The sequence below is a fragment of the Lethenteron reissneri genome, chromosome 25, assembly GCF_015708825.2.
Source record: "Lethenteron reissneri isolate LAM-NWPU_2019-01 chromosome 25, ASM1570882v1, whole genome shotgun sequence".
NCBI lineage: Eukaryota > Metazoa > Chordata > Hyperoartia > Petromyzontiformes > Petromyzontidae > Lethenteron > Lethenteron reissneri.
Genome location: NC_083803.1, coordinates 1,472,291 through 1,484,788, shown reverse-complemented (window position 1 = coordinate 1,484,788; position 12,498 = coordinate 1,472,291). Strand labels below are relative to the sequence as shown.

General features: G+C 42.6%; 1 protein-coding gene across 1 annotated transcript; it reads left to right on the top strand.

Moving 5' to 3' along the window:
* The first annotated feature begins 1,540 nt into the window (after positions 1-1,540).
* Positions 1,541-11,964, top strand: EMC7 (ER membrane protein complex subunit 7). Its single transcript, XM_061558845.1, has 5 exons — positions 1,541-1,807; positions 4,176-4,295; positions 7,161-7,299; positions 7,628-7,708; positions 8,730-11,964. Exons 1-5 carry the CDS (start codon positions 1,578-1,580, stop codon positions 8,877-8,879), a joined length of 720 nt encoding a protein of 239 aa, XP_061414829.1. The 5' UTR covers positions 1,541-1,577; the 3' UTR covers positions 8,880-11,964.
* The last annotated feature ends 534 nt before the right edge of the window (positions 11,965-12,498 follow it).

The following is a 12,498-nucleotide window of genomic DNA, read 5'->3' as shown; positions in this document are numbered from 1 at the left end:
AGTTTGCAGTCGATACCACATTGTGAAGTGGGTTAAAATTGAGTTACAAGACTTGAGGATACAACAACAACAGACAGAGTGAGTTAAATAAAAGCGTGTAATGATAAATTCTAGATTTGAAGCTTTCGTGACTGCAAGGATTCATACTCTTAGACTTTACCGAAAAACCCTAAGAGTGTGTAATAATAGAATCCACGCGGCCACTGTGAGCCCACGCAAACTCCAAGTGTCCAGCAGCCGGCGTGAGTCGGGATGGCACCCACGGGGCCCCTTGTGTGCCGGGCGAGGGAGTTAACATCTCGCCAGCGGAGAGGGATACATTTGCCAGAATGTTATTAGCCACATAGTGATCATTGCCATCGCCTAGCCGCGTGTAGAGAGTCAACTTGGTACCTCGTAACATAAAATTAGATTTTTTATATTTATTTGTACGTTTCGTTAAAGTGATTTGCTTACCTGTCCTATACTTCGCACTCCTGTTGTGTTTTGGTATTGTTTGTTTTGTTGTTACGTTTTGACTCGCCCCTACTGGACATCAGTGAAAGAACGCTTTGTAGATTTCGATTTAAAGCTTTCGTGACTGCAGGGATTCATCTTCTTGGTTCTTTCGGTAAAGTCACGTAGAAGGGAAGTAATAAAATAATAAAAATAAAACATAATAAAACAATTCTCACGACGTTTCGGCCACAACGCAAGCAGCCGTCCTCAGGTGAAAACCAGGTCCGTCGAGGCGACAGAGTCTGAATGAAACAGCACACGAGCTTGGAGCATATATATAAGCTGGGCGCATTGACAAAGGAATTTGCATATCAAAAGGAATTTAGCATATTTATGGGAAATGCAGGAATGTGATTAGTACTGCATATGCATGTGCATTAACAGCATCCCTTTGATGCTGTTAATCCTGCAGCTCCCTTTGATGCTGTTAATCCTGCATAATGCACATGCATATGCAGTACTAATCACATTCCTGCATTTGCCATAAATATGCTAAATTCCTTTTGATATGCAAATGCCTTTGTCAATGCGCCCAGCTTATATATATGCTCCAAGCTCGTGTGCTGTTTCATTCAGACTCTGTCGCCTCGACGGACCTGGTTTTCACCTGAGGACGGCTGCTTGCGTTGTGGCCGAAACGTCGTGAGAATTGTTTTATTATGTTTTATTTTTATTATTTTATTACTTCCCTTCTACGTGACTTTACCGAAAGAACCAAGAAAACGCTTTGTAGCTCATCGGATTCCTCCGATTCTAACTGCGCCACCCTGGCGGCCCCGCCCCCTCCCACAGAGCCCCGCCCCCTCCCACAGAGCCCCGCCCCCTCCTACGTAGCCCCGCCCCCTCCTACATAGCCCCGCCCCTTCCCACAAAGCCCCGCCCCCTCCTACATAGCCCCGCCCTCTACAGCAATGCCCCGCCCATTCCCACAGAGCCCCGCCCCTTCCCACAGAGCCCCGCCCTCTCCAACTGCCCCCTCCCACTGAGCCCCCCCCACCCATGAGAGCACCGCTACGAGCGGAACCACGTGACGAGTGGGAGGAGCCCCCCGCCCCCACGTGACCGACCGGCAAAGCAACATGGCGGTGCTGGTGTCGACGCTGCTGGTGGTGCTGCTCGCGGGCGGCGCCGCCGCCTCCACCTCCTCCCCCGTCTCCTCCTCGTCCTTCTCCTACCTCGAGGCGGAGGACGCCAACGGGGAGCGATTCAAGATCGAGGGCCGCGTCTCCGTGCCCGGGTTCAAGATGCAGGAGTGGATCTCTGGCGCCCGGGTGCTGGTGGAGGGCGGCGAGTACACGGGGCTGCTCAGGTGAGACCCAGGCCTCGGCGCGTCCATCCGCGCTCACTCCACTGCTCGATGAAGCCTCCCAGAGCCGTGACGACGGTAGAGATACACATCTGATGCGTTTCATATGCTCGTCCGTGCTACGGCAGTGCAAGTATGCACTCGACTACAACACCACAGCAATATAACTACACGTCCACTACATAGGCAAAGATCCCCCGCCTGTAGCCTTCAGAGACTTCTGGGGCAAGTGCTGTCAGCGAGCTCCGATGAAGGCCGGCACGGCACACGAGGGGGTGGGTGGCCAGCAACACTCCCAGCCGCCTTTGTCTCCCCAGTAGCAATGTTTATACATCGCACTAGGTGCTGTACTTGCTTGAGGCTGAGTCGACCTAGGGGAGGTCAAGGACCGATTCAGATAATCGTCGCTGATGTTGGCCGTGAGCGGGAATCGACCTTCGTCGCGCAGTGCGCAAACCACTGCACCACCACTCCTCCCTACAGAAGTACCGGTATACACTCAGCCACAACACTACAACAATAAAACTACACGTTCATTACTAGTACCTATGTAAATTCATTACGCACTACGACAGTATAACCAAACACATTAACGTCACCACCCCAACCGTACAAGTACACAACTGATTGTACACAATAATTGCAGTGTAAACTGGGTACTATGTACACCATTACGCACGCTGCAGCAGTACGTCCACGTACAGCCGTATCGTCTTGTCCGTTGCTGGAAGAGGGCCTAGCGAGTCTTGGGAGTTGTTTGACCATACTTCACCCTCGCTGCTCGCTGCTGGCTCGTGAAGGCGGCGAGTATAAACAATGGGGCAGAGTAGAAGACGGTAACAACGATGGGATTTTTTCGCACCGCGCCCTCTGCTGTCAAGGTAGCCGCGCAATCGTCTGCAGCAGGAGGTGGGCGTTGGGTTCAGAGATTACAGACAGCCTTGAACTGACTGTCACCACAGAGATTCAGGGTTCAAAGCCAGCCAAGCCGTCTGAGATAAACCTGGTTCTCAAGTAAAAGGTTTTTATGACTTCGACACGGTCAACAATGAACAACAAAAAACCGCAACATTCGGTTCGTCGATTTATTGGGCTAAATTCGAATGACTGTCACGTGACGACATGGCGTGAACGTGCTGCCCTCTATTGTGTCGACCAGGCAAGTAGGGACCTGATACCCGCTTCCTGGGGACATTCGCTCACATTGGTCTGAGAGATCCGAATGGATGCTTGCTCTCATGACACAGCTGGGTACCACAATCGGGTTAAAATTGGGGGAGAAAAAAATCTACAATATTACGATAATGTAACTCTTTCAACATAATTCTATACTATCACTGTACACCCTACATCAGTATAGCTATGCAATTATAATTCCTGTATTTGCTCCTTTAAGCGAGACGAGTGATGTTTGTGTTTGCATGGATGTGGGTGTGTCCTTTATTTTACTTCAACCGTGAGCAGACTGAATGTTGGAGGGGAAAATGGTAGTAAATGTAATGTTTAACCTTTTCCCAGCGCAGACATCCAGACTAAATGCTTTAGATAAAAACAATTTGTTACACTACATTGGCCGAGGTGAATAAGCACATATCACAAAAACACAACACATTTGTCAATAACACTGGCCTAAAAGAGGGGAAACATAAGTGACGTTTGGAGCAATAGCCCTTCCTCATAGCAGGAATATTTATGCTTTTGTTAATCATCTTAGAACACTGCAGCACACTAGGGGATGATGTTTGAGCGTGTGTGATACATTTCCTGTGTTTGCCTGGTAATGTGTCGTGTGGCAAGTCCATGAGACGGTTTGCATGCATCAAAGATGCTCAAATGACGTTCGTCATGAGATGAAGAATACGTTCATAACTCTTATAGAGCATTGTAACCCGTTGTAGTGGAGTGGCCCACAGAAGTACACATCACAGAGCTACCTCTGAGATCGGTTCAAGTGACCCCTGGTCTACACAGTAATGGGGAGGACTTTCTCACCCACTTTCCAAAAATTGTTGGTTGCATTATAGTCAAACCATTATTTTTATTATTAGACCTGTAGCTTTGCCAAGTTAACTGTAGAGCCACATTTTACATTTTTTTGTGCAAGTTTGCTTTTTGCTTGGTCTCCAAGCTGCCGCCACTGTTCTCTTCCAAGCTCCATTTCGTCTCCCCTGCCCTATTTTGCTATACTGTCTACGCATTACAATTATTGATGGCAGGATTGAGATCATCAATGTACACTTGAGAATCCGGTTTAACCACATATGGCAGGGATGGATTCAAACCCTGAAACTCCAGTGCCAGCTCAATGCTCTGACCTCTGAGCCACATGGCAACCTCCGCTCAAATGACGTGGTGTTGACTGGTTTTGCAGAACGGATGGAAGCTTCACCGTGCATAACGTCCCCTCCGGCTCCTATGTTGTGGAGGTGGCATCCCCCTCTTTCAAGTTTGATCCTGTTCGAGTTGACATCACCACGAAGGGGAAAATAAGGTAACTACATCAATATTTTCAAATCAAAGTGCTGTACATTTGTTGCATTCTATTTTTTGTAGCCGCACATGTAACTTTTAGTCGTATGGATTTGGAGGGGCATAACGATGCCCCACAACAATGTCTCAGATACCACCAATAGTCTTTTAAAATCGCAAAACTTCAACAATGAGTAGAAAGCATAGTGCAGGTGGTGAGCAAAAGAAAAACCGCTGTATTACGCTCGATGTTCAAACGGAAGTGACAAAGCGTCGTAGGAAAGGTGAACGTGTGGTTGATATCGGGTGCCATTTGAATCTTCCTTCAACGAGTGTACGTACGATAGAATAAGAATGCTGATTAAATTGAAAGTAAAGCTAATCACCCTTTAAAGCATTCGGAGATTAAAATTACACGGCAAAGAAGTGTTATATCTGCCCACAACTCATCCACTCCTCAAGGTAAGATCATAAAAATGATTGGTTAAGCTAAATTATTTAGAAAATACTGCTTAAGATTGTATTTGATAAGTATAATTGCTGTTATCAGTATAAGTATTATTGCTGTTTAAATGTTCTTGAACTCACAATTGGTTATCAATGTGTACATTGTGTTGTAAAATATAGTACAGGTACAGTACATGTACAGTACATGCTTTTCTGTACATGTAAAATACGTATATTTTGGTTGTTAGCTATTGCCCCGATTTGCCTTTAAAACTGAACACTACTTAACTGCAGTATTTCTATTTTAATACAATATCGAAAAAATAATTTACACCCCTCTGTCAATCATTGTGTTTCTTATTGTGGATTTGTGAACACACTTTGTAAACAGTACATAAAATAGTACGCGTTTTCAATGCGCTGTTCATATTGTAACAAGCGTTTATACCAATGTTACTCTACAGAGTAGTGGGTCGCCGCTCCTCTTATCCGCATTGATACGAGCGGTATGTGAGGACTATGGCTTAATCGCAATAAAAAAGTATCTGCACAGATGCATACGGAGAAGAGAAATATCAAACAGGTGGAATTAACGATGCAATGCATCTCATCCGTTAAATATCTGCAGGTAATAGGTTTGTCATCGATTGATCCTGGCTGCAGACATTGGTAGGTCACAAATAAAAATGAAGATAAGAGAGCAGTTTCACTGTATTATGCATACCGTTGACAAATAAAGGACTGAAGTCGTGTAGGCACTTTGAGCAGCTTTGGATAAGACTTATGATCCTGCCCGTACCCGAGCATGGAGAGCATTCGCTTGTTCAGCTCTTCTGCACATTCGTCCTCGCTGCGTTTTGACGACATGACAACAGAATGATCCGCGCCAGGTGCGTCACGGCGTTTATGTGCGCGGTGGGACGGAGTCGGCAAAAATAAATACATTTATAAAGATTTTGCCTTAGAATTCCCAACTTTCCAGTCCCTAACTCCGACGTATATAGCGGGGACCCCCTGTAAACATACGGAGTTGGAGTTGAGGTACAGCGTAACAAGTTGTGCATTAGACAGATCTGAAGCAGGAGAGAGATCACACCCACCATATATACCAGATCTATGACAGATTAACATCTTAAAATTAATTTATTTCTCATCAATAGAGCGAGAAAGACCACCAGGCTCTGCCATAATGATATACAGTACATATTGCTTCGGGTTCAGTTCTAATGGCATACAACAGATCTATATGTGTGAGGCATAAATGATTAGAACATTGATCATGCAATTTGATTTCATGTGCAGTCAGTGCACAAAGCATTTCTACTCTTTACATAGTCATTCCATTGCATTATATTTAGAGGATAAAGCTGAAGAATAAAGACAGTACATATATTGTTAACTTTGTAGCAATTACTACAATATAAATGAATGCTCGTTAAATTGTATCTTGCCACTTATGCTAAGTCAAGTAAATTCTTACAATCTGAAACGTAATTCGTGTCTATTTTGCACGACTGTAAAAAACGTATTTTATCAAATTATGAAGGATATTGCCATGCTTATGTAAGAATATGACATCCTATCTCCCAACTGTAATAAACACATGCATAGCTGCATATGTACACAAGCATACACGTGCAGAGACGGAAACGCACACACACCGAGTTCCTGCTTCTTACCTGTACTGCAAGCTGCCACTATGTATGTACGCCTGCCCCAGTCCCAGCTACATTGCCTCTCCCTTCCCTATACTGCCGTACTCTCTTCTAAGTACAGCTGCATTTGGAAATTTTTATTCGGCCACATGATAGAAATGTCGGAAGATGCGGTGCATCCCTAATTATTTCACCGTACTTTGTTTTAGTTTTGCGTATTAAATTTTTTATGCATATGTTTACATTTAGTTTCTCTGAAAGGGAGGTAACTTATGTATTTCTTATGTTATCTCCATACTCAAATAATAGCTTTTAACCTATACACAAACCTCAAATATTAAAAAGCTACATTTTATAGTTCACATGCCAGGACCCAAACACACAGGCCAGCTTTTTTAACAGCCAACACGATGTCTCTGATTTATGTTTGTTCTCTGATCCATTTGTTTCTCACTTATTTTTTTTGGTCAGTGTCCGATATGTCTGATCCATGTAATAGCAGGTAGTATAAGTATCCAAATCCTTACACCTAAATAATATCTCCTTGTTTAACTCCTATTGTTATGTGTATAGTCATCCAAGCTCTCAAACCCATGTCTTAATTAACATATATTACCTAAATAATTTACAAGTAAGGAATCACAATTTCCTTTACCTTTGTTGAGCACAGTTGGCCACGTACAGTGCGAAAGACATTCAACATACATATTGATATTGCATGAACTGGTAAATACTGTTTTGTATTATAAATATAAAAATCAGAGATGCACATTGCACATTTGCAGGGCCCGTAAACTGAACTACATCAAGAGCTCCGAGGTGGTGCCAATGCCTTACCCGCTGCGGATGCGAGCCTTCGGAACGCCCAACTACTTCATGAAACGCGAGACGTGGAAATGGACCGACTTCCTCTTCAACCCCATGGTTTGATTCCCCTACAGATGTCTGAGCGTGCACGTGTTAATTTAGTTTACTTGGGACAAAATCACATACATGCTCGTCACACAAGCAGCTTCTAATCTCTACAGATATACTCATTAAGAAGAATGCAGCGACGATACTGATGGAGATAAGCGCAGTTGCACACTTTTGCTGGGCTGTAAATTCATGAGTTATTTGTAACATTTGTAGCAATAACCAATACAATTGCAGTGACTATACAATCACTGTAGAACAATATTTATACAAGAGGATTGGCACCACTTGTTGTGAAAGCTACGTTTGAACTGACTTGCTCTTTTGTGTTTCACAGGTGCTCATGATGGCCCTGCCCTTGCTCATTGTCTTCCTCTTGCCCAAAGTAATGAACACCAATGACCCAGAAATGCGAAAGGTAAGCATAGTTTAATGGATATTCTTGGATCTTTTGGTAAAGATAGAAAACAAAAATATTAATTAAAAGTTAAAAACCCACGAGGTTTCGATCGCAGGTGGAGAGAAAAGAGGGGGCAAGCCTCCAAATGTAGCTGTTTATAAGGGCTCCAGAGTGAGTGGGCGGGGGAAAGGGCTGCGCAAGAGACTGGGGGAGAGGGGGGGTAGAGATGGGAGGGGGGGAATTGACAGGGGGAGAGAGAGGGGGGTAGAAATGGTAGGAGGAGGGAATTGCACCTCGGTCCACCCATCAGACAATGGGGGGGGGAAGGAATGGGGTTGCACAAATTCAAGTGCTCCAGAGTGAGTGGGTGGGGGAAAGAGCTGCGCGAGAGACAGTGGGAGAGAGAGGGGGTGGGGCAGAGATAGGGGGGAGGAGAGAGGGATAGAGATGGGAGGAGGGAGGAATTGTACCTCGGTACACCCATCAGAAAAGGGGGGGGGGGAAGGATGGGGCAGAGACGGAGAGAGAGAAGGGGTGGAGCAGAGATGGGGGGGGAGGGGTAGAGATGGGAGGGGGGGGAATTGCACCTCGCTACGCCCATCCACACTGCTGACGGTAGAGGTTGACAAGGAAACACAAATTCAAGTCATGACACAAAGTGGTTGATAACATCTTTCCAATGATTGCTGAGTTTAAAACCGTCGTCTCGGTTGAAATTGTGTTTGCCCCATTCCTCCCCCCCTCCATTGTCTTCATGCAATATGGAAAATAATGTAATTTATCATAATATATTATCCATAATGCTCTACAACTGAGATAAGTGAGGTTTTATACAGTTTCACATGCAAAAGGTATTTGTTAAATTGACAGTAATATATTTTTTTCAATCTTCAAATCTCTGACTCAAATGTAATTTTCTTTTTTATCAAATGGTTACATATAACTATTTGAACTTTTTTTACATTATTTTATGAACGACCGAATTAAATTAACTTTTAATTATACAATTCTCATCATTGTAATTTTTTTTACTTTACAGGAAATGGAGCAGTCTATGAACATGCTGACACCAAACAAAGATCTTCCCGACGTGTCCGAGCTCATGACGCGCATCTTCACCACGAAGAAAGCCGTTAAGAGCAGCGGCACTACGAAAGTCAGTAAGCCAGGGCCGGTTAAGAGGAGATAGATGACAACTGTCACCTGCACCCTCTGATCCTTCCCTCTCTTCACACAACCACAGCAGTGGCTGCAGTTTTTTTGTTCCACTCTGCCCCATTGCCCAAAACACGAGACATCAATATTTAGTAACATTGTTTTATATTGAAAAAAAGCTCGATTTTATTGATCCAATTTATAACTTTGAATCCCTTGTCAGAAATTGGAATAAAATCTTGGCGAATTTATAGTTTGAGAAAAAACATCGCATCAAGATACGTTTCTCACGATATCGTGTTGCTGCGTGTTTTTATGCTACAACTGCCCATAGAACAGGTTATCTCATAATACTAATTACATTTTCCAAACACACATCCAAATTTAATGGTAATTTGTTATGTTTATTATGTTTCTAGTTATTAGAAATTTCCTCGTGAGGCTGTCCTCAGATAACCATTAGTATATGTGTATATACATAACAGATTAAATAGAAATAACAACAGGTTATTTTTATTTGAACTGTTATTTTATTTATATGTACATATTACGCCAGTAGTTTTTTCTAAGCTCGCAAATTATTTTCTGGCTTGCACCACAATGCGTTGTGCATTAATGGTAAAACACACTGAAGGAAAGTGCAAATCTAAACCCTTTTAAAACGACCTAACGTTTTGCAGGTAACATGCAAAATGACTCATCCGTGGTCACTCTTGGATTAAATACTTTATTATTATTATTTAAGTGAGTACAAATGCAGATTTTGCCAAGATATTGTTTTAATAAAATGTGAGAGCCAGTTTGTTTAAATGAATGTCATCAATTATTTGAATTCATACAAAAATCTGGAAATAAATCCTGCACGACTAAAACCAATGGAAAAATTAAGCAGGGAATGCTTTCCAAACATAAACTTAGACGCACAACGATATTTAAGATTTACATTTTGTGGTACATAAGAAATCTGTGACTGCAATTTGAAAATAAATCCCTTTTCTTCACTTATATCATTTCCGTTAGTCCTTGTGTTACTTTCATACCAAGTACTGAGCAGAGTAAATCATCGTTAAGTGCAGTTACAAGATCTCAATTATATCATTACCTCTGCTTGGGGACGGGGGGGGGGGGAAATGTGGATATTTGTAATTTTTCACATCCAGAACACATGAGCCACATAAATGACAACACTTGTGTAATGTTGGTTGGCGATGTTTCTTGCAGATGAGTAAACAGACCACGCACAGCCAGCCCATATACAGGTTTCCCTCATCGTGTGCGGATTCAGTTTGTGCAATTTTGTGCTGTATATGCGGCTATAACATATTTCTACCCAAAATTTGCAATATGCGGTTTGAATTCACTCCTTTGCGGTCGGGCGTGGGCCCACATTGTGTAGTGTGTACTGTATTGGAACGCCGCACGAAGTGAAGGAAATCTTTACTTCCCATGCATAGGGCACTGCAGTTGCTGGCTCAATGCAATCGACCGTTTCCCTAAACAATTCTAAGCTGGTAAGAGACATTTGCAACCTTTATAGGCATGTCGTCCTTGAAAATAAGCTGTTTAGCCCCATTGGGCCTTACAACATATGATGCATTGAAAACATGATACATTTAAAACATGATAAAAAGAGCTTACTGACATTCCACAACTGTTTATTAATGATTCGTTCTGCTTTCAAATAACTTGGCACACAGTTTTGGCATACACAGTTCTTAATCAGGTGGGAGTGGCAGCAGCAAGAAAGTATGAATATGGGTTGGAGTTGGTGACTTGCAAAATAATATAAACTTTGTGTTTGTAAAGGCAATGCACTTTTTCTACCTGTATTCACATTTAAGGGTGATGTAAAACAATGTTCATTATGCACTATCATGATGGATTATAAGGAATAATATAATATACATTGGTCTGTTTTACCCTGTAAATAAATAACATTTAGGTCCATCAGCCTATCAGCTTGTGGACCACTGATTTCAAGCAATATTTGTTTAATCGGGCAAACTGGACAGGTTTTGGCTTGATCCGCGATTTAATAGAGTTTGCTGTGAGTTGTGGCACTGGGTTGCCTTGATAATCTGATAGGGAGGAAGTCTCCACAAACCCCATGCGGCTCAGCAGCACAGTACAGCAGCATTGTACAACGTGTGTAATGGATTGTTGTCGTAGATTAGTTTGCAACAACTTTGTGCTGCAAAATATTAATTGATATGCATTTCGGCTGATGGACCATGCTGTCATGGCGAAAACAAACCCCTATCTTTCATATTCTACGGCTCACAATTCAACATGACAGCACGTACACTGTTGTGCATTTTTGCTGTGCTGACGCTTTAGTCTTTCCCATTCAGGAAAGGCAACAACTTGTTTTAAAAAAAGGCCTCGCTCAGCTGATTAGACAAAATCAAGACCAGTCCATGGTTTGCTGCTTAAAACAAATGCTGTGGAAAAACATTGGGCCAGAAAGCTCATAAGTTAATGCACTCAAATGGAATTATATTTTGTATGGAAACAGATCCTTGTCTGTTTATAACTTTATTCGCTTGAAAATATAACCAATATTCACTATAATACAGTTAAATTATTGTACAGCTTTGTGTTCTTGGTGTAAATTGGTAGTGGGGTGATGTGATTACGCAATGGTGAGTGAGCGTCTTGATGATTAGAAATGCATGATGAGGAATGAAGTGCCTGTCGAGCCGGTGGCTGTGATCCATGGCAACGCAGAGAAAATTCGACGTTTTGGTGACCGCACAGCCGCAGCTGCGACAGTAATGGCTACTGAACATTGGGGCCAGAAGACCGGAAGGGAAGTGTGGTTGTGCAATGACTTATCACAATTAAGAGATAACAGAAATAACTCGACAACTGATTAAACATTGTTTTGTTTTTTTTCTTTCTGTTGAGTAACTTAACGGAATTGTTTCTCCTTGACAAGCCACTTCGTTGCTGTCCAGCGACTTGCACGTTTTGTTTTGACGGTAGAATCTTGAGCAGCAGAATGCTCTGGCGAGTGGATGGAATGCGTCACGTATAGTTAGTCTCATTTTTCATTTATTGCATTTTCATTCGCTGTGTTTCTTTGAAAATAAAATAACATAGAAGGCCGTTTAAATGTGTATTATTGTCATCAATGGAAAGTGTATTATGACGGGGACTAATAACCCAAAAACCTTTATTATGAATAATATTGGTCGCGAAAGCCAATGTGCTGAACTGATATCAAACAAATTGTTACATATATCCATGTGACCGGTTTGACAAAATAAGTTACACGATTTTTAAAACTTGTATCAGTGTCTTAACAGAAGAGTGACATGGAAACAAGTATGTTCAACTTCATATCGCTGATGTGTGTGCTGTGGGAACACCTAAACATTACACGAGTGCATCTATATTCATATTCTTGTTTATGATCCATATTTGTTTTTCGGCTAGGCCACGTAGTATAGTTTTATGGCAAACTGAAACCACGACATTGCCTTGCCAAAAAATAACATGATGAGAGTATCGACTAGGAAACCCCACGTTTTTATCGGTGGCGGTTCGGGACATTTCCATTAGGTGGTGGGGCTGTTGTGAGTGACCTCTGAAAATATGGTGTTCTAATTATGAAAAACCTCGCCATGTTATTGGCCTTCTCGTGAAAGTGA